At 40.0% G+C, this 27,459-nt stretch overlaps 1 protein-coding gene across 1 annotated transcript in view; it reads left to right on the top strand.

The window, feature by feature from the left end:
* atp1a2a (ATPase Na+/K+ transporting subunit alpha 2a) overlaps window positions 1-27,459 on the top strand; it is a 350,773-nt gene that overhangs the window by 106,834 nt on the left and 216,480 nt on the right. Inside the window, exon 8 of the mRNA XM_055151513.1 lies at window positions 12,029-12,297. Coding sequence (XP_055007488.1) covers window positions 12,029-12,297 — 269 coding nt within the window. The remainder of the gene's footprint in view (window positions 1-12,028; window positions 12,298-27,459) is intronic.

Here is a 27,459-nt window from a genome sequence, read left to right as displayed (position 1 = left end):
ATCCAGATTTTTTTTTTTTCTAAATTTACTTTCAATTGAAAACACAGATTACAAATTCAAGATTACATTTTTTTAACATATACAAGCTCAGAATAGGTTGGATAGTCAGGGAACATTTTTCACAATTTAAGAAAACATTGCAAATATGAAGTAGTTTTACATGACGTCTTTGCAAACTCTGTCCATTTAGACCACATCTTGTAAACAAAAAGATGCACTTTTTTGTACAATATCAGTCTAGTTGTTGAAAATGTCCAAATTCTAACATTGTGATTTTAAATGTTCAGATTCATTTTCCCCCCCAAATTTAGTTTTGATTGAAAAAGCAGATTACAAATTCAAGATAACATTTTTTTTTTTTTTTAAATATACAAACTCAGAACAGGTTGGGGAGCCAGGGAACCTCTGTCACAATTTAACAAAACATTGCAAATGAGAAGTCGTTTTACAAGTCTGATCTCACTGCCTTTACAATCTTTGTCCATTTAGACCACATCCTGTAAAAAAGTCCAGCTGCACTTTCAGTAAAAATGAAACCATTTCCATTGCATAAATCTCTTGCACAATATCAATCCAGTTCTCGAAAACGTCCAAATTCTAACTTTGTGATTTTAAATGTCCAGATTATTATTATTTTTTTTTTTCCAAATTTACTTTTGATTGAAAAAGCAGATTACAAATTCAAGATTACATTTTTTTTTTAAGATATACAAACTCAGAACAGGTTGGGGAGCCAGGGAACCTCTGTCACAATTTAACAAAACATTGCAAATATGAAGTAGTTTTGCATAAAGTCTGATCTCACCGGCTTTACACACTCACCATTTAGACCACAAACTAAACTGAAAAGGAAATCCAGCTGCACTTTTCATAAAAATGAAACCTTTTCTATTGTGAAGATCTGTTCAAATTCTAACATTGTGATTTTTTTAAATGTCCAGATTCATTTTTATTTTTTTTTTCTAAATTTACTTTTGATTGAAAACGCAGATTACAAATTCAAGATTACATTTTTTTTAAACATACAAACTCAGAACAGGTTGGGGAGCCAGGAAACGTCTTTCACAATTTAACGAAACATTGCCAATATGAAGTAGTTTTACATCAAGTCTTTACAAACTCTGTCCATTTAGACCACATCTTGTAAATAAATCCAGCTGCACTAAAAATGAAACCTTTTCCATTGTGTAGATCTCTTGCACAATATCAATCCAGTTCTCGAAAACATCCAAATTCTAACATTGTGATTTAAAATGTCAACATAATGATCCACAGGTGTCAGATTATAACTGTAGAACAGACACAAGCTCAATATGGGCCTATATTGATTTCAACCCACGAGTTAAGAACACATAGTCCTTTGTGCTGCTGTGATATTGCAGCAGGACAGAGAAACAAGTGTCTCTGATAGTGTCAGGCAGTTGATTTCCCATGATTCTTAGTAACAATATGCCTGATTGGATGAAAAGAGGAAACCCTGCCTGTAGTTTCTCTTATCTGAGAAAAGGCTGTGTAAAATGAATAGATTCTCTTTTACAGTATCATTTATTTCTTATTTTGTAGCTTTTACCTGAGAATGCATTATGGAAGGACCATTTATCTTGACTAGAATAAATGAAAATCAGGAACAGGGGCTTTCAAAAAAGACCCAAGCTGATCACTGACTATTTGAAACCATTTGTATTGTAGAATTGAAGGTTCTGTATTACGTAAAATTGACTCTTGTGAGCTTTAAGCCGTGTTCTAATGCTGTCACCTCCTCAACAACACACCTGGAGTTGTGTTTCATTCACACATGTTCGAGTAACCCTTTATCATGTGTCTTTTCAAGTTAACAGCTACCCTTTACCTTTAGTTCAGTAGAGACGGGCAATTCCTGGGTTGAAATGATCCAAATAATTCTATTGAAGGTGTATGAACACAATGGAGCACTTCCTGTATTACCACACGACATTATAAAGCAGAAAAGAGCGTGTTCCATTGGAGAGAAGCACACAGCCTGAATCTGTAGGGTGTTAAACGTGTGAATGAACCAAAACACAACTCCAGGACTGTTTGTGATGAGAAAACTACCATCATTTCTGGACTATTGAGGTCACCTGAATATAAGTCGCATTAACTAAATTTTAAAAGAAAAAAAAAAAGTACATATATAGGCTGCACCTGAATATAAGTCACAGGTGTCCACGTCTTCAAGAACGTTTTCGAGTTTAGGCCGTCTGCTTTAATCGCCTCTGAAAGCTTTTGTCATCTTTTTGCATTGAGTCAGTTCGTCACGCTGCCGTCGCCAAAATCTCACCATCGCCTCACTGATGTTGAGCTGACGTGCAGCAGCTCTGTTTACTTCTACCACTGCCACATCAACCGCCGTTAACTTATAAGCTGTATTCACATTTGTTTGTGTGTTTTCCATGAGGAGGGTTGGGGGTGTGTAGCCTGATTCATCAGCCGGTTTCACTTTGTGGGCATTAGGATTCGTTCGCTCGACAGTAGGCGGGTACTTTTTTTGTTTAACCAATCACTGCTATTTGGTCGTGATGTCTCTAATGCACCGCTAACGGGACTAACTGGTATATTAAGCTTTTCCCAAATCCTGTAGGAAGAAGAACAATAACGTCTTTCCTCTTGATAAAATTCACCAAACATTCTCTTTGTTCCGGCTTTAAATCCTCGATCTCGGGAATCGTTGCCAACACAGAATGATCTGTCTTCATCTACATCAGGGGCATCAAACATACGGCCCGGGGGCAGATCCGGCCCTCCAAGACCTTTAATCTGGCCCTTGACTGATTTTCTACTAAAATGTTTTAATTATATTTTAAAACCTGAAGACAGAATTTGCCATGTTTCGCACACCATTCACAGTCAAACCCTCTGATGTGCCCGCAGACATGCAACTACAAATAATAGATTTAGAGTTACTATCTACCTTTGTGAGCAGGTTTTCTCAGTAATGAACATTAATAAAACAAAGCCACGCTCAAGACTAAACACACAAACACTTGAATGACATTCTGAAGACAGCAGCTACTCAGGACATGGTGCCTGATATTGATGCACTTGTGGAGGCTAAAAGATGCCAAGTTTCCGGCGCACAAAGAAAGCAGGACTAAATTCTATGAAATGCATACAAGTTCATGTTAAAACATTGTGTTGAAATTGCATTTTTCTTAAAGTTTCAGGTTGTTCATAATATTATAATATTTTCTAAAAGAAAGAGTTCATCAGTTAAAAAAGATTTCTGTAATAGATTTGCAGTTCTCTTTACAAATATTTGAACATATTGCTGTTTTTGGGGTTTATATGACATGAGTTTTCTGATCCAGCCCCTTTGGGATCAGTGTAGGTGGGATACGGCCCCTGGACCAAAATGAGTTTGACACCCCTGGTCTACATCCATCTCAATGCTTTGTTTACTGTTGTGTTGTACCACAAAAGGGACCGAGACAGACGCGACGAGTTTGACGTCATGGCTTCACAGCTCTTCGCTGATTGGCCGGTGCGCAGTCTACAACTTTCAGGGTTCTTGCAAACCGTCTAGTGTATTCAGATTCCTGACCTAGTCGCTGGAGAGAAATGAAATTGACCGGAGGCACTAGGTGACTCCAGCCTGGATAGAGGATGTATGCATGAAGCTGCAAAATAACTGTTGAAAACACAATCAAAGTAGCATCTTCCTCGGCGCACCACCCCCATCTCTTCCTGCACTCTACTGCTCATGTCTCCTGCAGAAAGAGTCTCTGTTCTGTCTGTATCATGTCAGTGTCTTGGAGGATTTCAGAAGATTTCAGACTCTCCCAGGGAACAAGAATAGTTGTGTGGATCACGTATGAGTGGATGTCTGTTCTTCTACTGAAGTTTGAGACATTTCTTCTCATTATTTACGTATCCGACTGCATTTACATATTTATACGGGTAAGATGTATCCCCCTCACTAATTTTAATTTAGCATCATAACTTAACCGCACTAGGGATGGGCATGATTAATCGATTAATCGGTAATTGATCATGAAGAATTTCATCAATTATGTCAATTTTAATCGACAAACCGAATGTAGGTTGCTGTGCGTAGCGTGACCAAACAGGGGTCTGTACATGTGTCTCTGCATCAGAAGGAGCGAGACACAAACATTCAGTCAGTCTGCAACGTACCGAAGCACAAATGTGTATTTAACAATGACTTGTACAAGAAATTCCACGCTTTCCATTGCATTCGGGTCAAGTGTGAGTCCATGTGCACAGTGTATAAAGCCGCACATATGTTTCAGTGTCCAGTGGGAAAAAGTTTTACCAGGTGAGAGTCGCGCAATGTCGATGACGAGTCCCAACCTCCCACCCCCCGTACGGTGTCCTGGTTTTGACAAACACAAATATGGTCACACTAACCTGTATTCCACTGAGTCATGTCTTTTAATCTGACAGAAACTGACCGCATCAGCGACACAAGAGCTGCAGTTTTATCTTCGCTTAGTTTATGCAAATTAGTGATGCAGTTTTAAGTTTTGTTTCTGTGAGAGTTGCGCAAAACTGAATTAAACACATTATAATGTCAAACGGATTGATGTGGCTCTAGAGTGGTTACGGTTTATATGTTGTAAAGTTTAATTTATTTCTGCAGATTAGTAGTGCAGATAGTAATAATAATGATGATCATTTTAATATAAAAACATTAATGATTAATCGATAATCGATTGTTAATTCTTCCAACGATCGATTAAGAAAATTTCATCGAATGCCCATCACTAAACCGCGCAGACAGCGGAGTTTTCTGCACTCAGGTTGTGCGCGTTTGCTGTGTTGCCAAACCATAGACCGTATACATATGAATGGACAATGTGCCAAACAAATAATCCGTCCATATATTAGCTGCATCATTTTATAAGCTACAGGGTTCAAAGTGTGAGAAGAAGTAGCAGCTTATAGTCCAGAAATGATATTACATTAGAACAGAAATCAGAAGATAACGTCATATGGGCCCTTTAAAAACCAAGACAAAAAACATTACATTTAATTTCACAGCCTTAAAAATGTTTCCTAAGTTGAACTATGGAAGCGTCTTGAACCTCTGTAAACCCGCTCTCCTCCTCCTGAGCATTGTGCCCTAATAGAGCCGTTAGTGTCAGAGGCTCATTTGTATGGAAGCTCTCACTCCCTCACTCCGTCTAGATCCTCGCGCTCGCCCCTCACATCAATCACTGACTCGGGCTCAAACTCGGCTCCGCTCCATCCATCACTGCCCCTGCCCCTCCGCGCTCACCTCCGCCTGACCCCCCCCTGAGGAGAACAGCGCCCCCTACAGGCCCCCGGAGCAGTCCCCACAGTGTGAACAACAGACGCATGCACCATCCTCCATCGCTCAATGTTTACTGTGAGGCAGATGTGGTAATGAAAAACCGCTTTCAGTAGATTGAAGTATCTGAACAAATCTTCTAGTAATAACTGGAAGAGACAGTACTATTATTTAAAGAGGGTCTATTATGTGAAATCTGTCTGATTTGTTGTAATGTAGTTCCCTGATCAAAAACATGCCTGAAGAGGATGTAGATGTCATCCATGCATCTTTAAGTAATTTAGTGATTTCTATAAGGCCCGATTCAAACCTTCTTTATGGTTAGCTGTAAGGCCCCATCCCCACTAGTACGTAGTTCAATGAGATGCATTTGGTCTTCCAATATTTTATGTTATGATGTTCTTTTTTCAGACCTAGAGTTTTGTTTCATACCTGACAGTTTTGACTGCTCACTAGTGGTCTGATTTAAACAGGTTTTGGTAACACTTTATAATAACTACCCCTTATTTAGCCTTAATAAAGCATGAATAAAGACTTAATTAATAATGAACAAAGACTTAATTAATAATGATTCACGCTTAGTAAATGTTTAATAAAGGATAATTAGTCTTCACTTTAGAAAACCTCTCCAAAAGACTTAACTAACAGAATAACAGCTGCCTGAATGATCATTGCATTGCATTATTAGTAAATCATTCTCTCATAGCTTATTAATGATTAATAAATGCTCAGATGGTTAGTCCATGAGTAATTAAGTATGAAATAATTATGAGTAACTATTTACAGCACAGGCAAGTTAAGTGCAAGTGCTAATTAAGGTAGTAATTAAGTAGTTACTAAGCGTGAATCATTATTAATTAAATCTTTGTTCATTATTAATTAAGCCTTTGTTTATGCTTTATTAAGGCTAAATAAGGTGTAGTTATTATGAAGTGTTAAACAGGTTTTGGCGCTGTTTTCTTAAATCAGCTGACCAGACACATCACAGCAACATCACGTGACCACTCTGAGGAAGAGCGCTAGGGAGCAGTCCAAACTGTCAGGTATGAAACAAAACTCTAGGTCTGAAAAAAGAACCTAATAACATAAGACACTAGTACGTATTCGAGTCGTTTTTTGTTGCAGATGCAGTGTTCATCCACACTAATCTGATTTAAAATGGCTCCAGAGATGGAACAGTCTCGTGCCGCCAGCTCCCAAGAATCTGATCCGGAACTGCGTGGACGCCCAAAAACATTGATACACTGACGTAGGAGCTCTAGTTGCATCCTTATTGGACAACATGACTGTGACTTGCACCTTCCTGATTCACTGACATCGGTCATGTGATGCTATTGCGGAAAACAGTTTAAACAAACCATACACAAATGGGAAACAGCAGAGCTAGAACTACCGTATTTTCTGGGCTATTAGGCGCTCTGGATTATAAGACACACTGTCATTAAATGGTCTATTTTCAAACTTTTTTTTTACAAATAAACTGCACCAGACTTTAAGTGAAACCCAACAGTTGGATGGGTCAGTGGGACTTTGTTTGTGGCGTTCACGGTGACTCTGGGCTTTGTTCAGTTGTGGCGTGTAGGGAGGGTGTTGTCTGGGACCAACGGATTGTCGGCGTGTTCGCTGTGGCTCAGAAAGGCACATTGCACTCGCTTTTTCGGTTCGTTCCTCCTTTCCTCGTCGGCGTGGAGTGATGAGTGTGTCTGTGGGTGTGTTTCTCTGTGCGGTCGCTGTCTGCTCCGTGTGTGTTTGCGTGCGCTGCGGGTGGTGCGGCTTTGTAGTTTACTGAAGTTGTGCTGGGACACCCGAGTGAACAGGGCGCTCTGGATTGTGGGGCGCGCGGTCGTTTTTTGAAGCAGTTAGAGGCTTAAGAGCGCATCCAATAGCCCGGAAAATACGCTTTCACGCTTGCCATCTTCCTTGGCTCGAAATCATCTGCTGCAACTTCAGACACAGTGCTCCACTTCCTTGTTTTTGCCTTCCATGGGATGACGTGATGACAGCCTAGTCATGTGATTGGCGTTTCAGGCGGTTTTGTGTATGTGGATAGGGAACGAATACAGAAATGATGTGTCTGGATGCAAACCATTTCTGATACGGGGATACAGTGATTCGTTTCAGTTTAAACGTAACCTAAGATTCTGTCCGAGACTCCGCCCACAAGCCTATGCCACCCATGCTCCCACACGACAATTCTCCATAAATATACAAAAACAGAATACAAAACTGCGCTCAGCAACTTAACAAACCTGATGCGCTGTGCGGTAGTTTCACACACATTGTTTATGTTGTGATACCGCTCTGAAGGGGGAGTGACTTAGCATGGAGAACAAAGGGAGAGGAGACTCGGAGCATAAAAAATGGAATTGAAACTTGTTGATGCGTTGTTTTCTGCGAATATAGCATTTTCAAATCAATAAAAGAAATGATTAGCCTCTCCGAGTACCACCAGGTCTATAACAGGACTATTCCGGGTCTAATCTAGATCTAAACCAGGTCTAAAAATGGACACTGAAGCTCTGAACAATAGCTGATCTAAAGGAGGGTAAAAAGTGGATAAAATGAAACACTGAGATAAGACATTCCCATAAAGGCAGCATTCTAAATAGGCCTTTACAAACGACTGATGCCATAAAAGAAAACACTCTGAGCAGTTACTGGAAACAACTTGGAAACACATATTCACTGTCCAGCACGAAATGTGAGCGCCTGCTGTTAAACCTCAGCTCCTCCTCGTCCTCATCAGCAGCAGCAGAGCAGTGTATCAGCTCCAGAGCCTGGGTCAGAGGTCATAGGTCAGCGTGCAGCCCACTAACCCTCTGACCTTCGCCTACAGCCACATACTGTAGTTATAGTGTGTGAGTGGACTGCAAACCTGCGTGTGTGTGTATGTGTGTGTTTGTGTGTGTATTAAGGCTGTGCAGTTAATTCCCGATTTCGATTTATGTGTCAAACGATCTCCAAACTCATATAACTGAGTAGAAACGATAAAGATTGAGATATTTCTTATGTAAGTAAGTGTATTTATTTTGTTGTTTAAATATAGAGGTTTAACTATAGAGGTATAACAGCTCGATATATATAGTTTATTTTTGATGCATTTATGTTTTTCTATGCTTTATTTCATGTTCAAAGTATATTTTTTAAATTCATTTTATGTTTTATACATCGCAAAACTGCTCTAAGGTACAGATTTTTAGCCTATATTTATTTTCAATTTGAAAGTTTTGCGTAAATTATCAATAGCAAAGAGTTTATTTGAGAGAAATGCTGAATAAATGCATCGTGTAACTTAAAAATAATCATTTGAATAATCGTGATTTCAATATTGACCAAAATAATCGTGATAATGATATTTTTTCCATAATTGCGCAGCCCTACTGTATGTGTGTGTGCGCACGTATGTGTATGTGTGTGTGTGTGTGTGTGTGTGTGTGTATGTGTTGTACTAAGGATGGGCATTCGATTAAATTTTCTTAATCGATCGTCAGGAGAATTAACGATCAATTATCAATTAATCATTAATGTTTTTATATTAAAATGATCATCATTATTATTACTATCTGCACTACTAATCTGCATAAATAAATTCAACTTTACAAGATATAAACCGTAACCACTCTAGAGCCACATCAATCCGTTTGACATTTATAATGTGTTTAATGCAGCTTTGCACAACTCTCACAGAAAACAAAATGTAAAACCGCATGGCTAATTTGCATAAATTAAGCAGAGAAAAAAAAAACAGCTCTTGTGTCGCTGATGCAGTCAATTTCTGTCACATGACTCAGTGGAATACAGGTTAGTGTGACCATATTTGCGTTTGTCAAAACCAGGACACCGTACGGGGGGAGGGAGGTGGGGACTCGTCATCGACATTGATCTACTCTCACCTGGCAAAGCTTTTTCCCACTGGACACCGAAACATATGTGCTGCTTTATACACTGTGCACATGGACTCACACTTGTCCCGAATGCAACGGAAAGCGTGGAATTTCTTGTACAAATCATTGTTAAATACACATTTGTGCTTCGGCACGTTGCAGACTGACAGACTGTTTGTGTCTCACTCCTTCTGATGCAGAGACACATGTACGGACCCGTTTGGTCCCGTTATGCACAGCAACCTACATTTGGTTTGTCGATTAAAATGAACGTAAGCGATGAAATTCTTAATGATCAATTATCGATTAATCGACTAATCATGCCCATCCCTAGTGTGTACTGTACAGGAGGCTGAGAGTAGCTGAGTGACCTGCAGGGGGCGCTGAGCTGGCAGATTTTATTGGTGGTTTTCAGATTCTACAATGCGATGATGTCACATTCCCCCCATGGGCGTGTGATGCTATCTGTAGGCACTGTTCTGTCTGAAGCTCTGTTACTCTAGTTAGATTTTAAATCTTTTAACACAATCTGACCGTGAAGAGCTTTTTTAGTTTAATCTACAACAGGTGAGGAGATTTGTGCTGTTAAACAAGCCTCTCACACATAAAATTACAATCACAAGCATAAGCCAGCAGTTTAGTCACTCACCTAATCGTAATGAACCCGTCCACAGACTGCCGCTGGAAACTATCGTTGCTGAAACCTGGGGCATGACACATTTTCTTTAAGGTTAATGTTTTTGTACGTTGTCCCTGATCAAATATAATTTAAAACCATGTGAGAGCGGGTTAGAGCTGAGCTAAAGTGGGAAGAAGAAAAGGTTATAGTGGATTTAGTGTCTGATCTGAAGATAGTCAATGATCATCACAAAGTCTGACTTTTTGAAATACACACATCTAAACAGACTAAGTAAGAACAGATGGTAAACGACAGTCAGGATCATGCATTTTGAAGGGTGATACACTGCAAGAAAATACAGACAATAAAAATAATAATTAATCATTCTCCCATGTTATAATGTTGTATCCTCATCAAAAAACCTGCCTGAAGAGGTTTTACGATGTCATCCACGCATGTTTGAGAAATTTACAGTATCTCTCCTCGACCCTATTCATACCCTCCTTACTGTCAGCTGTAAAGTTTGTGTTTCGCTCTCACGTGACAATTCCACTTCATTCCACTCTGGCTTCATAAATTAAAAAAAGCAAAAAAAAACAACAACAAAAAAAACCTACCATATTTTCCGGGCTATTAGTTGCTCTGGATTATAAGGGGCACTGTCATCAAATGTTCTATTTTCAAACGTTTTTCACAATTAAACCACACCGGACTTTAAAGGAAACACAACAGTGTGATGGGTGAGTGGTTTTGTTTGTTTGTTCGTTCACGGTGACTCTGGGCTTTGTTCAGTTGTGGCGTGTAGGGAGGGTGCTGTCTGGGACGCTGGATTGTCGGTGTGTTCGCAGTGACTCAGTTGTTCAGTTGTGTCTAGAAGTGGCACATTGCACTCGCTTTTTCAGTTCGTTCCTCGTCTGTGTGGAGTGATGAGTGTATCTGTGGGTGTGTTTCACTGTGTGGTCGCTGTCTGCTCTGTGTGTGTTTGCGTACGCTTGTGGGTGGTGTGGCTTTGTAGTTTACTGAAGTCGTGCTGGGACACCCGAGTGGATTTGTGTTTTGGGTGCTCTGGATTGTGGGGCAGGCAGTTGTTTTTTGATGGGGTTGGAGGCTTAAGAGCGCGTCTAATAGCCCGGAAAATACGGTAATAGAAATGTTTTTAAACAGCACACAGTTGTAGATCCAACTAAGTCAATTTTTTATGGTCAGATTCTGTTGAAATAAACTAAAGTCTTAACAAAGGCCCCATCCACACTAGAACATATTCAAGTCGTTTTCGTTGCGGATTCATTGTTCATCCACACTAATCTGATGGAAAACTGCTCCAGAGACGGAACGATCTGGTGTTGCCAGCTCCCGCAAATTTATCTGAGTACAGATCTGATCTGGCGCTGTGTGGACGCCTGAAAACGCTGACACACTGATGTAGGTCTATGCGCCGCAAAGTAATTCACTGCCAAAACGCTAAGAGGCTAGAACAGGCATGTCCAAACTATAACCCGGGAGCCAAATGCAGCCCTCAGAAAAAATGTACTTGGCCCTCAGGATTCCAGGTGAATTGGCCCACATTACCTTGCATCAATTAAAAATACATTTTTTACTGCAAGTTTTTTTGAAAATCTACCTTGATAAAGCTCATTTAATATTTAGTGTGTGGTTTTAAGGATCTTAGAATGGGCCATTAGTCTTTATTCATGCTAACATACATTAAACATGCACATATTTCAAATTCAATTCACCAGTCTGTGGCCCTCGATCAGCTCTCTGCTTTGTCTGTGTTTAGATATGTGGCCCTTGATGAAAAAAGTTTGGACACCCCTGGGCTAGAATATATGTCCTTTAGTCTGTGTGTACGACCTGCAGACGTATAATCTTTGAGAAGTTTAACATGAACCATCTCCAACGCGACAGAAGCACAGAACAAACTCACCATTAGTAGAGCGCTTAGTTTATGGACATTATCTATGCGGTTTTAAGTTTTGTTTCTGTAAAAAGTAAACAAGTATGCTCAAAGCTGTGTGGATAGGGAAGGCTTGCGGACACAGAAACAATGTGTCTGGACACAGATCGTTTCCGATACAGTGATTAGTTTCAGTGTAAACGTAGCCAAAGCCTCAGACAGGACATGCCTATAGTTAGCATCACACCCCCAGGTATGATGGATGACATCAGCTTCAAAGTATATCATGTGCAGTATAGTATATATCAGTATATGACACTCTCCTCCCCTCTGCTCAGGTACAGCCCGCGGCATTGTGATTGCGACCGGTGACCGCACGGTGATGGGGCGCATTGCTACGCTGGCCTCAGAGCTGCAGGTGAGGAGGACCCCCATCAACATCGAGATCGAGCACTTCATCCACCTCATCACCGGAGTGGCCGTGTTCCTGGGCGTGTCCTTCTTCATCCTGTCCCTGATCCTGGGGTACACGTGGCTCGAGGCCGTCATCTTCCTCATCGGGATCATCGTCGCCAACGTCCCCGAGGGGCTGCTGGCCACTGTCACTGTGAGTAACTCTCTCTGTACTCTATAGCAGGGGTCTCCAACCTTTTTCATCCGGTGAGCTGCCTTTACAAAACAAAATGCCAAAGAGCTTCTCGTTTTAGCTGTCACAAGAAATTGAGCACAGGAAAGTCTTCGATGCTGTTAGACACACAACAGTCAGACAGTGTTGGGAAAGTTCATTTTCTACATGAACTAGTTCACAGTTCAGTTCACAAAGGATCTAGTCTGTTCATAATTCATAATTGTTTATAGTTAATAGTTTGTTCATAATTCCAAAAAATGACCTAGTTCATAGTTTTTGTTTTTATTTTCAATACGTTGCTGCTAGCTGTTTTAACAATGAAACTGTGTTAGATTTCTTCTTCATATCAAATTCTGAATCCTTATCCGACCAGGGTTTACATGAGCATTTAGAGAACAGCATTTCTGCAGGTCTCCTGTAATATACTGCAGCACGAGGTTGTCCAGCTGCAGCTGAGAGACGACAACAGAGCCGCTCCTGTCTCAGGCAATTAGATTTAGGTGGAGAATCTGTCTTGACTGTCTTTTGATTTCCTACGTGCTTTCATAAACGTTGAAAGGCTGACCGGGTGCTTCAGTTCAATGTGTCGTGTTAAGTTTCCTGTTGATGTGACTGAAGTGTGGATCTTCTTTTTGAAAGCCGGCGGGCAAAGTTTGTACATAAATGTGAAGTTATTCCCTTCCTCAGTGACCTTGAGCTCTTTTAAATGTTCATATGATGAAAACTTGTTACTCCTGCTACAGTTGCCTCTGTGCTGCTTTATTTTTTTCTTGTTTTGATGACGCATGTGTCGAAGCGACGGTGGTGGCTCGTGTTGTTGCCAGATTGAATGTTTTTCTGCTAAATATTAAGGGCTCTTTACAGTGTGTTTAGCCGGTTTTCTCCTGGAACACTAAAGAAATCTGGCACCTTATTGAATGAAGTTAAATAGAAGCACATGCCGTTCACAGACACCAGAATGAACACATTCACTGTTCATTCATCAGTGTGTTTAGATCACGTTCACTCAAAATATGAACGTGTTCATGAGCACATGAACCTGATTCAATGAACAAGTTCAGGTACAACACTACAGTTAGGTACTTATAAAAAGAAAATTTATTGCACAGAGTTAAGCATCAAAATGATACACTTACAAAGGTAGTTCATCAAATTTGAGTCATTCAGCACAATGCATATAATTCAGAAATCCTTTGGCGAGCTACTTGGAGAGAGTGGAGGGTTTAATAGCTCCTGAGCTCCAGGTTGGAGACCCCTGCTCTACACGGAGCATACTACTGCTTCAGATTCTAACATCACTGACACCCAGCAATTAGTTAAAGGTCTTATGTTGCACAAAAATGACTCTTGTGGGCTTTAAAGGTGCACTGTGTAACTGTTCTAGTGGATGGTACGTTACCTGCTTGTCTCCAAGGAGATGATATTGCTTTGCCTGGACTGTTCCATGGTATGACATTAAACATTTTCAACTATCATTTTTCGAGTACAGGTGTTTCTATTGCTCAAAAGTACAATAATACTGACATGTAATGGAGCATGTAGTTCTGTAACCTGCTTGTCTCTCTTGTTATAGATCGGTTTAATCTATACAGTGGAACATTCAGGACAAAGCAATAACATTTACATGGAGACAAACAGGTTGGTTTCAGTAGAGATGGACAATTCCAGAGCTGAAATCATCCAAATGATTCTAGTGAAGGTGCCTGGAGTTTAAAAACATGGTTGAGCACTTCCTGACATGACATCACAAGGTGCAACAGTGTGAACTGAGCCAAAATGTGCAGGGTTTGTGTGTTAAACATGTACGAATGAAACAAAACACAACTCCAGGTGTGTTTGTGATGAGGGAACAACATTAGAACACAGATCAGAAAATGGCGTAATATGGACATTTAAAACATAATAGAGAATTTCCTTTTTTCTCATTTTCTGTAGCTTGCATGCTACGTTTGTTGATGGTTTGTGAGCCATCACTGTGACCATTTACAGTGGGTGGTGGTGATAATGCGCTGATGAACACAGCAAGTAGATAGTACCATGTATTTAATTTAGTATTTCAATAGAGTGAGTGGCAGCATACACACGTTACCTTTGGTTTGTATTATTCAAATCACTTCAAACATCTCAATTTCCAAACCATTGTACTGATGACTGTCTTTTAAATGGCCAATATTATATTATTTTCTGATCTATGTTATAATGTTGTTTCCTGATTAAAAAACATACCTTCATTCACACATGTTTCACACACAAACCCTGCACATTTAGACTGAGTTCTTCTCTCAAAGAGGAAACACTCCATTGTTCCACATTGTGATGTCATGTGGTCAGTGTTGGGGAGTAACAGATTACATGTACCAGAGTTATGTAATCAGAGTACAAATTATGAGTAACTGTATTCAGTTACAGTTACTGTTTCAGTGAGTGGTAATTGGATTACAGTTAATTGTTGAAATAAATGGATTACACAGAGGTATTTTCCTGTTTTCACATTTCGGGTTATATCCCTTTTTTTTTCTTTTTTCTTTTATTTTTTTTTTTCTCGGTAATTCCACTCATAGCCAGACAACCAGGTCTAAACCAGGTCCAAACCAGGACTAAAGCAGGACTAAAACCAGGTTTAAACTGGGACTAAACTAGGTCTAAACCAGGACTATAACCAGATATAAACTGGGACTAAACTAGGACTAAACCAGGACTAAACCAGGTCTAAACCAGGTCTAAACCAGGTCTAAACCAGGACTAAACCAGGACTAAAGCAGGACTAAAAACAGGTCTAAACTGGGGCTAAACTAGGACTAAACCAGGACTATAACCAGGTCTAAACCAGGACTAAACCAGGACTAAAACCAGGTCTAAACTGGGCCTAAACTAGGACTAAACCAGGATTAAACCAGGTCTAAACTGGGCCTAAACTAGGACTAAACCAGGATTAAACCAGGTCTAAACTGGGACTAAACCAAGACTAAACTAGGACTAAAACCAGGTCTAAACCAGGTCTAAACCAGGATTTAACAGGACTAAATCATGCTGCATGGACGTGTCTCCTCCTCTTCTATCAATAATATTTTTAATTTGGTTCAGTAAAGACTGGGCTTTTTTATTTTCTTTTATCAGACAAAACATCTTACGTTATGATTTCCTCGTCTTTGTTTCTCTACAGCAAATCAAGTAATCCAAAGTATTCAGATTACATTACTCACTTTAAGTAATTTAATGGATTCTGTTACAAACTACATTTTGGGGTATGTAATCTGTAATCTGTAATCTGTAGGGGAATACAATTTAAAAGTCACCTTCCCAACACTGCATGTGGTAATACAGGAAGTGCTCCACTGTGTTCTTAAACTCCACACACCCTTCACAAGAATCATTTAGATCAGTGTTTCCCAAACCTTTTTTTTAAGGACCTATATTTTATAAGTCACAAACCTTCGCGACCCAAGTCAATAGACATTATTCGTAAATCACAAAATAAAAGTGGATTTGACCATTATTGAACATTAATGAGGATATTTTATTGCTGACTGAGTGATCTTGTCTCTGAACAATTAGTTTTACTCAAGTTTAAACAATGAAAAACAGTCAGTGAACCAGCAAAGGATCCATAAGTCGCCTATTTGAACATTTCCATTTCGGTTTTTTTTCAACATTCAATTGAAGCCGCAATACTGGAACAAAATAGTCAATAAAATAAATACAAAAAGATTAGAAATGATACAAAACATGTCTTAACATTTCAACATTTCTCATGAGATAGGTGGGCCTGTCTGTGTTTTTATAGCTCGTTCCAGTCCGGGTGCAGGGGGAGAGCGCAGCAGCAGATCAGGCGCAGCATTCTGTCAGTCTGTTTCTGCTTTGTCTTCATTTTTGTGAGCACAGAAAATCCCAACTCACACACATATATGTAGTCGTGAAGGGAATAAGCGCAGAAATACTGTCAGAACTGTATATCACAGAGCTACATGCGGATCGTGACAAGGCGACCCAAAAAAATGTCACAACCCTGGAATTGCCAAACTCTACTGAAATAAATGTAAAAAGAGCTGTTCACGTGAAAATACCACTTCATGACATCACACGGTTGAACAGAGCATTTTGAGCTTTGAAGATGTAAACAAAGTAATTATGCAGAGTTACTCAAACATGTGTGAATGAAACAAAACAAGTGTTGGAAATGATGGCGTTTAAGTAGATTGGCCCTACATTTTTGGTAACAGAGTCATCTAATTAATTACACTCCCCATCATTACAATTAGGGTGACCATATTTCTGTTTGTGATAACCCGGACAAATGATTGGCGGTGGGGGGTAGGGCCTTGATATTGAGCTACACTCACCTCGCAAACTGTACACATGGCCTCCCGCTTGTCTCGACTGGGACGGAAAATGGGGAATTTCTTGTCCAAATCATCGTTAAATGCACATTTGCGCTTCGGCATGTTGCAGGCTGACTGACTGTTTGTGTCTGCTCGCTCCTTCTGAGTGCACAGAGAGAGCCGCTCAATTTAATGGCCCAATGAAAGATCATGAAAACACAGATATTTGCATCACTTTATGACAGGACGCAAAAAATGGACATGTCCAGAGAAAAACGGACGTGTGGTCACCCTAGTTATGATGCCGTTATTGTTTCCGGGAAAGCAAAGTGGCATGTTACAATTGGGTTGAATGAGGTGGCGCGATGTCAGGCTTCATGCAGCGGACAGACACAGATCGTCAGCAGGAGCGGGGAGAGCTCAGGAGAGAGCAGGGCCAACATGACTGGATAAGAAGTTGGGTGGGCGGAGTCTCTGCTCACACTGACTTGTTGTTTCTTTCCCGCACACTTCAGGCTAAATGAGACAAACTCAACGAGAATGCGACAGTTCAAACATTCAAAGGCAGCGTTTTCAAACTGGAAATCCCCACGTTATTTCTCCCTGACTCACTGAAATAAAGGGCAAGAATGTGGATGTGTAACCGCGCTGAACTTGGCCGTGTAAAAGCCCAGCTTGGTTGCAGGAATAACCCGTCTGTTCGTCTTTCGTTCATCATAAAGTTTATCTGCGTTGTGTTGTGAATAAATGGCCAAGACACGGTGCTGTTTTTTACAGTTTTAATCTGCATGACACAAAATATGTACTGGTCAGGATACCTCGGCTCAACAGCTCTACAAGGACAACGAGTCACATTAGAATCTAAAATTTAGCTTCTTTCACGACATGTGCAAAAGTCCATTACTGTATAATAACTCATACACAGTGTTGGGGAGTAACAGATTACATGTACCGGAGTTACATAATCAGAGTACAAATTATGAGTAACTGTATTCAGTTACAGTTACTGTTTCAGTGAGTGGTAATTGGATTACAGTTACTTTGTTGAAATAAATGGATTACACGGCAGTATTTTCCTGTTTTCACATTTGGGGCTATATCCCTTTTTTTTTTTTTTTCTCTCGGTAATTCCACTCATTGCCGGACACTAAACCAGGTCTAAACCAAGTCTAACCCAGGTCTAAAATCAGGTCTAAACCAGGACTAAATCAGAATTAAACCAGGACTAAACCAGGTCTAAACCAGGTCTAAACCAGGTCTAAACCAGGACTAAACCAGGTCTAAAATCAGGTCTAAACCAGGACTAAACCAGGACTAAATCAGAATTAAACCAGGACTAAACCAGGACTAAACCAGGACTAAACCAGAACTAAACCAGGACTAAACCAGGACTAAACCAGGTCTAAAATCAGGTCTAAACCAGGACTAAACCAGGACTAAACCAGGTCTAAAACCAGGACTAAACCAGGTCTAAACCAGGACTAAACCAGGACTAAACCAGGACTAAACCAGGTCTAAAATCAGGTCTAAACCAGGACTAAACCAGGATTAAACCAGGACTAAACCAGGACTAAACCAGGTCTAAACCAGATCTAAAACAGGATTTAACAGGACTAAACCAGGACTAAACCAGGTCTAAACCAGATCTAAAACAGGATTTAACAGGACTAAACCATGCTGCGTGGACCGTGTCTCCTCCATTTCTATCAATAATATTTTTAATACGGTTAAGTAAAGACTGGGCTTTTTGTTGTCTTTTATTTCTCTACAGCATATCAAGTAATCTAAAGTATTCAGATTACGTTACTCACTTTAAGTAATTTAATGGATTCCGTTACAAACTACATTTTGGGGTATGTAATCTGTAATCTGTAGGGGAATACATTTTAAAAGTGACCTTCTCAACACTGCTCATACATTGTATAAAATATTAGCTCATAAATGACATGAATAAGTTGTTCAATTAGGCTGTGATCATATAATGAGTAATTAAACAGAAATACACAATTTATACCGACAGCTAAATTCAGTGACCTACCTCATGCCCGTTGCTCATGAACTGGCAACAAGGTGCTATTCAATCAAAATATATTAGTCCAATAAATATAATGACAAGTGGAATAAAATACCACGTAATCCTCGTTACATATGTAAAGTGTACACTGTGCCCTGGGAAAAAAAAATCTGTAGTAACTCGAATCTAATGCAGCACCTCACATCGTCATCGTCACATGTGAACACATTTCTCGTTGCTGTGAACCCATTCCCGAGCCCCGGTGCAGTGAGTGTGAGCTGAGTCATGATGAAGACGGAGCCGCTGCATTAAAGCCAAACTCGATTTTTCGGGCAATAGTACATAACATGAAAAATAACTGGATGATTAATGTAAAGTAAAATGCCCAAACCTGAACAAAACACAACTCCAGATATGGTTTTGATGAGGTAACAGCATTTTAACATGATTTAAATCTCACAAGAATTCATCCTGTGTAATGTAGGACCTTTAAATCTTTTCTACCACGCCTGAATATTCTGAATGCAGCCTTTTTTATTCTGTATATCTCTGTCTGACTCGGTGGCGTCTGCTGTGTGTGAGTTTGTTTGCGAGGGCAGATTGACGGTTCTCATTTCTCTGAGTGTCTGTGGACTCTTCACTTGAGGACGAGCTCGGGGTTTGTCATGTTTAAAACGGACTGTAGATGTCTCTTATACTCACAGACAGATGGAGGATGTGAAAAGATCATATCATTCAAAACAAAGCAGTTCATAGTGAGAGGGAAAAGGCAAAGGAGCAATTCAGAGACATTTTAGAATATATAACTGTCAGCTTTTGGTTCCTGTTTGAGAAATTATTGTTTTAGTTTTGTTTAAGAAAGATGCCTTATAGTCTTATGTGCTGAAGGTTGAGTTGGAGCTGCTTTCAAAAACATGCACAATAAGTCCATACCACACCACACCACACCATATACCATACTATACCAGACCACACCACACCATACCACACCATACCAGATTATACCAGACCACACCACACCATACCATACCATATCACATCATATCATACATACCACACCACACCATACCACACCATATCACACCACACCATACCACACCACACCCTACCATACCACAACATACCATACCACACCATACCCTACCATACCAGATTATACCAAACCATGCCACACCATACCATACCATATCACACCATATCATACATACCACACCATACCACACCATACCATACCATACAATACCAGACCATACCAGACCAGATCATACTATACCACACCATACCACACTATATCACACCATATCATACATACCATACCACACCATACCATACCACAACATACCATACCACAACATACCACAACATACCACAACCATACCATACCACACCACACCATACCATATCACACCATATCACACCATATCACACCATATCATACATACCACACCATACCATACCACACCATACCACACCACACCATACCATACCATACCATACCATACCATACCACACCACACCATACCACACCACACACCATACCATACCACACCATACCACACCATACCACACCACATACCACACCATACCACACCACACCATACCATATCACACCATATCATACATACCACACCACACCATACCATACCATACCATACAATACCAGACCATACCAGACCAGATCATACTATACCACACCATACCACACTATATCACACCATATCATACATACCATACCACACCATACCATACCACAACATACCATACCACACATACCACAACATACCACAACATACCATACCACACCACACCACACCATACCATATCACACCATATCACACCATATCACACCATATCACACCATACATACATACCACACCATACCATACCACACCACACCATACCATACCATACCACACCATACCATACCATACCACACCATACCATACCACACCATACCACACCATACCACACCATACCACACCATACCACACCACACCATACCATACACACCATATCACACCACACCATACCACACCACACCATACCATATCACACCATACCACACCACACCATACCACACCACACCATACCATATCACACCATATCACACCACACCATACCACACCACACCATACCATATCACACCATACCACACCACACCATACCATACCATATCACACCATACCATACCACACCACATCATACCATACCACACCACACCACACCATATCATACCACACCATATCACACCATATCATACATACCATACCATACCACACCACACCATACCACACCATACCATACCACACCACACCATACCACACCATACCATACCACACCATACCACACCACACCACACCATACACACCACACCACACCATACCACACCACACCACACCATACCACACCACACCATACCATACCACACCACACCACACCATACCACACCATATCATACCACACCATATCATACATACCATACCACACTATACCACACCATATTATACCACACCATACCACAGCATACCATACCAACAAATTAAATAAATACAAAACAAAGATCGAAAGCCATAAACATGACCATAGGGTATTCTGTCATCTGCCATCTGAAACCCAAGTTTGATGACCACAACATTGTATAAACCAAAGTTATTTAATACAGATGGCGGCATGTAAAATTAATTGCTAAAATGCTGATTTTTGTTGCCATACAGTGAGTTCTTGTGTCTAGACACTGATAGAAATGTTCAAATTTAACATTTGCGAATTTACATTTTGTATATTTCATTGTAAAGTACAATGTTATTAATAGGGAAATCTGTCTCCTGCCCCCATCTGTGAGTCTGATGTCATCACATTCTAGAATCTGAAAACCACCAATGGGGAAATATTATTTAATACAGATGGGGGGGCTGCTAAAGTAAATACAGTTAAACAGAGGTTTTTATTGTAACACAGCAAGTGAATGGGTCTAGTCACTGATAGAATATATTACATTAAAGATTTGTGAATAAACTTTTTTGGCTATTTCATGACAAAGTACAATTATCCCCATCTGGAAGTATGACATCATCACATTCTAGAATCTGAAAACCATCAATAATATACTAGAGAGCTAATCTTAAAGGGACAGTTCGGTATTTTGAACAAAATTATCCTGCCACTAAAAGTGTGGGTAACTGTCTCACCCACTTCACAAAACACCCAAGGCAAATCTATTATAATTCCAGACTGTCGATATAAATGTCTGTACCTTGCATTTGAAAGATTTATGTCTGAGCAGCAGTAGTGAGTTGTACTTCCTGATAGAAAGCTTGGCAGCGGCGGACTGATATATGAGAAAATAGTCCCTCAACCTGTGACGATTCATGCGATGCAAGATTAGTTTTATTTCAAACATTATTCTATCAACACAGACAATCACATGGACAGTCTGGTGTAATAATAGTTTTGTTTTGGGTGTTTTGTGGAGTGGGTAAGACTGTTTTTAGTGGCAGGATAACTATGGCCATTGACATGCACTAGTCTAGCACCAGCGACCTCTGTAAATACAAGGACTGGATAGAATATTTCAAAAAGTGTCTCCACTCGTCTCCAACACTCTGACTCACTAGGAAATGAGGCCCTATGTCCAAAATTCTGAACTGTCCCTTTAAACAATTTTAAACAATTTCATGAAGACCAAGATGTTAAAAATAGGAATTAGTTGCACATTTAAAGATTGTGGTTTTAAAGGAAGGGGGAGAAATCTAATTCTTCACTGAGTCCTGGAATCTGGGTAACCTTGAGAGTGTAGGACTGTCTCTGTAGTAGTTTTGTCAGTCCACCCACATTGTTCCCCTTCCTGTGAATGTAGGTTATAGAGAGAAATATGATTATTATGAAGATGACTTACACTAGAACACCTATAATTTTAATATAACTATTAATAATACCATACTGCGGAACATTCCAGGCAAGTGATGAACTCTCCGCCTGAAAAGTTACATGGTGTATCTTTAATAAAATACCAGAAATTGCTGCAGATTTTGTCTGATAGCTCCATTTAAGAATCCTAACGCACGAAGAGGAGAATGAATCATCGATAAAACCACTCACTTACGAGACGCACGCTCCATTCGGTTCTTTTCTCCTCTTTTATTTTCATACCTTTTTCACCACTACTTTAAACTTTGGAAGATCACTGCTTTAATAAGTCAAATTATTGTCCCAAACATCATATTTTAGGTTTGACAAAGAGCGTTTTCAGACACACAATGGGTCCATCAGCCTCGTTATCAGCAGCGGCTCAGATAATGCATCTGATCTGAAAAGGACTACAGTAATATGTGCTCTACGAGGCGCGAACCAGCCCATTCACCACCGGGCTGCGCCACTGAGCCAAATAATGAGTGCGTTTAGACACATCAATGCCACGCACAAAGAAAAAGATTATACATGTTCTTACTGGAGTTTGAGCGTTTGTGGGTGAATACGTTTGGTTCACCAAACATCACAACATTCGATGGACCGTCGTTTAAAATGGAGCTGGAGGACAGGTCAAAATCTATGGAAGAATTTACCGTTAAAAGGAATGTATTAGGTTATTGTCTGATCTGTGTTCTAATGTAGTTTCCTCATCACAAACAGACCTGGAGTTGTGTTTTGTTTCATTCACACATGTTTAAAACACTCTCAAACTTAAAACACTCTGTTCCACCTTGTGATGCCATGTGGTAATATAAAAAGTGTTCCACTGTGTTTTTAAACTTCACACACCTTCACTAGAATCATTTGGATCATTTCAGTCCTGGAATTGCTAATCTTCACTGAACAAAAGGTAAAAGGAGCTGTTAACTCAAAAACTACCGCTTCATGACATCACAAGGTGGAACAGAGCATTTTGAGTTTTGGGGATGTAGACATACCATGCCATACCATACCAACTTTTATTTTATAATGCACTTTAAAAACTTTACAGATGGCCAAAGTGCCAGAGTACATCTATACTTGTTAAAGCCAGTGAAAAAAGGTGCATTTTTAGGAGTGATATTAAAACAGATAAAGACTCCGCTCATCTAATCTCTAATGGCAACTGGTTCCACAGCTGTGGGGCAGCAACAGAAAATGCATAGTCCCCAAGAAGCTCAAGTTTAGTCTTGGGGTACACTGGGTGCCAATGGACAGAGGTTAAATTAGGAGAGATGTTCGGGTTCCAGTTAAAAGTTGAGCTGCTTTGGACTCATTTTGGCTGAAACCAACATAAAGTGCATTACAATAATCCAATGTGGTGGTCACAAATGCATGTATGACAGGTTTCAAAATGTTCTGGTGTCAAAATGGGCTTAATTTTAGCCGGTTGTCTTAGCTGGAAAAAACTAGACTTTTCAACAGCACTAATTTGCTGATCAAATTTGAGATCAGGGTCCATTTTGACACCTAAGTTTGAAACATCTGGCTTCACTTGGTTAAGAAGAAGAATTTGAAGAGCTAGGACCCAAAAACTATAACTTCAGATTTGTCCTAATTAAGGTGCAGAAAGTTCTGTGACATCCAAGATTTGATGTCACTGATACAGTCTAAAAGTGGTCTGGCAGCTTGTGGATCCTGTTTCATTAATGGCAGATAAATTTGACTGTCATCAGCATAACAGTGGAACGTGATGCTATGCTTCCTCAGAATGGGGCCCAGAGGGAGCATATAAAGGGAAAAAGCAAAGGCCCTAGGATTGATCCCTGGGGAACACCGTATGACAGGGGGGTAGAGGAGGAAATTATTACCAACACCAACACAGAAATGCCTATCAGTCAGGTATGACCTAAACCATAGCAGGGCTGGACCACGAATCCTCCCCCAGTGCTCCAACCGGGAGAGAAGAATCTTGTGGTCCACCAGCTGTCAGATCCAACAGTACGACAACAACAGAATCACCAGCATCAGTACAAACGAATATGTCAAAACACGCAGGAGGGCAGATTCTGTGTTGTGTCTAGACTCTTAAAACCAGACTGAAAAATTTCTAAAGCACTGTGCTCACCGAAAAATGATTTCAATTGAATAAAAACTATTTTCTCCAGCATTTTTGAGAGAATATGAAGCTTAGAAACAGGCCTGAAATCTGACAGCACAGATGAATCAAGGCCAGGTTTCTTTATCAGAGGAAGCAGCACAGCCTGTTTAAACTGTGCAGGGACAACACTGGTGGACAAACGACTGTTTACAATGTTTCGCACTGCAGAGGTCAAGGAGTCAAAAACCTCTTTAAACAGACGAGGAGGTAGCGGATCTTGAAACATGCACAGAAGCCTCATGGGATGGAGCCTTAGTAAGTGCTCTACAGTTCTCAACCTTATTTACAAAAAAATGAAAGAAACTATTCACACATCTCTGGTGACGGTTTTAAACATACAGAAAAAGAGTCAATGTTCTTAAAATGTACACAAGGCTTATGAAAATTTGTGGTAATAACATTAGAGAAGTACATGTCTCTTTCAGTTTTTACAGTGCTCTGATAAAGACGCCAGCTCTCTTTAGAATTTGCCATGACACTTCCAGTTTATCTTTTTTCCATTTGTGCTGGGCTTGTCTGCATTTGCGTCTGGCCGCGCGCGTAGATTCATTTAGCCAGGGCTCGAGTCTAGGTTTGGGTGACCTGGCTTTTAGTGGAGCCACAGACTCTTAACACCATCTGGCAAACTCAATGAAAACTAGAGGATAAAGCCTCGGTATCAGCGCGTGCAGACTGGTCAATGTTAACTGTAAATGCAGCAGAAAGCCGAGCAGCAGTGGATGAGTTAAGTACCCGGCAGGAGCGCAGGGTTTGGTCGTTACGCACGGCACATCAATGTTCAAAACAACAGGCATGTTATCGGAAAACACAGCAACATATATGTCAAGATTTTCAATAGACAAACCATGAGTCAACACAAGATCAAGCGTATGGGCACGCTCCTGCGTAGAGCCAGACACGCACTGCACAAACCCAAACGAGTCAATAAGATTCACAAAGCCAACGGTTTGGCAAGACAGCACACATGGATATTAAAGTCACCAACAATTAGGATTTTGTCATAATTTGACACTATGTCAGCCAAAAAATTCAAAGATTAATAGACTAATAATAAAGAGTTACGCAAACATGTGTAAATGAAACAAAACATGCATTATTTACCAACTCAGCAAGTCTAGGAAGATTATGGAACACCGGAGACACTGGCTTGTTTTTTTTTTTCCTATAGTCATTAGCATTAGCCTGTAAAAAGTACATATCGTGAATATATCGTAAGAGGAGCTCAGCTTGTACCAACCATAGACTGTATAAAAGAAGTGGATTAAGTGAGTGTGATGCCACCCATAGCGTTCGGTACCGCTAAAATGAGACTCGCGATGCAAACGGTTTCAGGAGCGAATCTGGAGACAGGCCCTTTGTTATGAATAGGATTTTTTTGGATGGACAAATTAGCAAAAAATAAAAAATAAAATTCAGGATCATGTAGAGCGAGTTAATACAAACAGTTTCAGACCAAAATGATGAGACTCACTGCTGCAGGTACAGTGAGAGGGACGACATTGGAGCCAGAGTCAGAAGGAGCCAGAAAAGCCTCCTGGTGAACTTCCTATTTGGCACGCGGTGGCTAGAGCGTTAACTATGTTCACTCATATATATGGTCTTTGGTACCAACCCATCGACTCCATTTACGTGAGGTCACAGCCTCGTTATGAGTCACTACGAAGTGTGTTAACCTTTTACTGTTTCATTTTACATCATAATTAGTGTGAAAAACAGCATCTGAGCGAAAAGCTTACCAACTAATGTGCTCCTGGTAAGGATCTAGTGACCACTAAACATCCATTTTACATGTTACTTTAAACATAATAACAAAATAAAGGTGATTTCTTATAGTTTTATTTGTCACATAACAATTCCTATGTACATTAGAGGAGTTTTGGCCCAGTGTCCAACAGGATAGTTAGGTAACAGTTAGCAAGTGTGATGTCCAAATCTCTTCTCAGTCAGCACCAGTGTTGAAAAGTAGGATTTTTAAAATAAAGCTTGAGAAACACATTTTGAATACTGAATATATTGATAAAAAAAAGTTACTGTTGCACCAGTGAGTAAATATGACTTAATGCACCCTGTATGACGGGAGAGCAGGAGGCCAGTGCAATAAAATGCCCAGTTAAACAGTATATATGTTTATGTGGAGGCAGTATAGAGTAAAATGCCTTGTTAAACAGTATATATGTTTATGTGGAGGCAGTATAGAGTAAAATGCCCTGTTATACAGTATATATGTATATGTGGAGGCAGTATAGAGTGAACTGCCCAGTTAAACCATATATATGTATATATGGAGGCAGTATAGAGTAAAATGCCTTGTTAAACAGTATATTTGTATATGTGGAGGCAGTATAGAGTGAAATGCCCAGTTAAACAGTATATATGTATATGTGGAGCCAGTATAGAGTGAAATGCCTTGTTAAACCATATATATGTATATATGGAGGCAGTATAGAGTAAAATGCCCAGTTAAACAGTATATATGTATATGTGAGGCCAGTATAGAGTAAAATGCCTAGTTAAACAGTATATATGTTTATGTGGAGCCAGTATAGAGTGAAATGCCCTGTTAAACCGTATATATGGAGGCAGTATAGAGCGAAATGCCCAGTTAAAACAGTATATATGTTTATGTGAAGGCAGTATTGAGTGAAATGCCCAGTTAAACAATATATATGTTATGTGAGGCCAGTATAGAGTAAAATGCCTAGTTAAACAGTATATATGTATATGTGGAGCCAGTATAGAGTGAAATGCCTTGTTAAACC

This window comes from Boleophthalmus pectinirostris, unplaced genomic scaffold (assembly GCF_026225935.1).
Source record: "Boleophthalmus pectinirostris isolate CB_2022bp ecotype Guang Dong unplaced genomic scaffold, ASM2622593v1 HiC_scaffold_16, whole genome shotgun sequence".
Classification (NCBI taxonomy): domain Eukaryota; kingdom Metazoa; phylum Chordata; class Actinopteri; order Gobiiformes; family Gobiidae; genus Boleophthalmus; species Boleophthalmus pectinirostris.
This window is presented reverse-complemented; position numbering and strand designations above follow the sequence as displayed.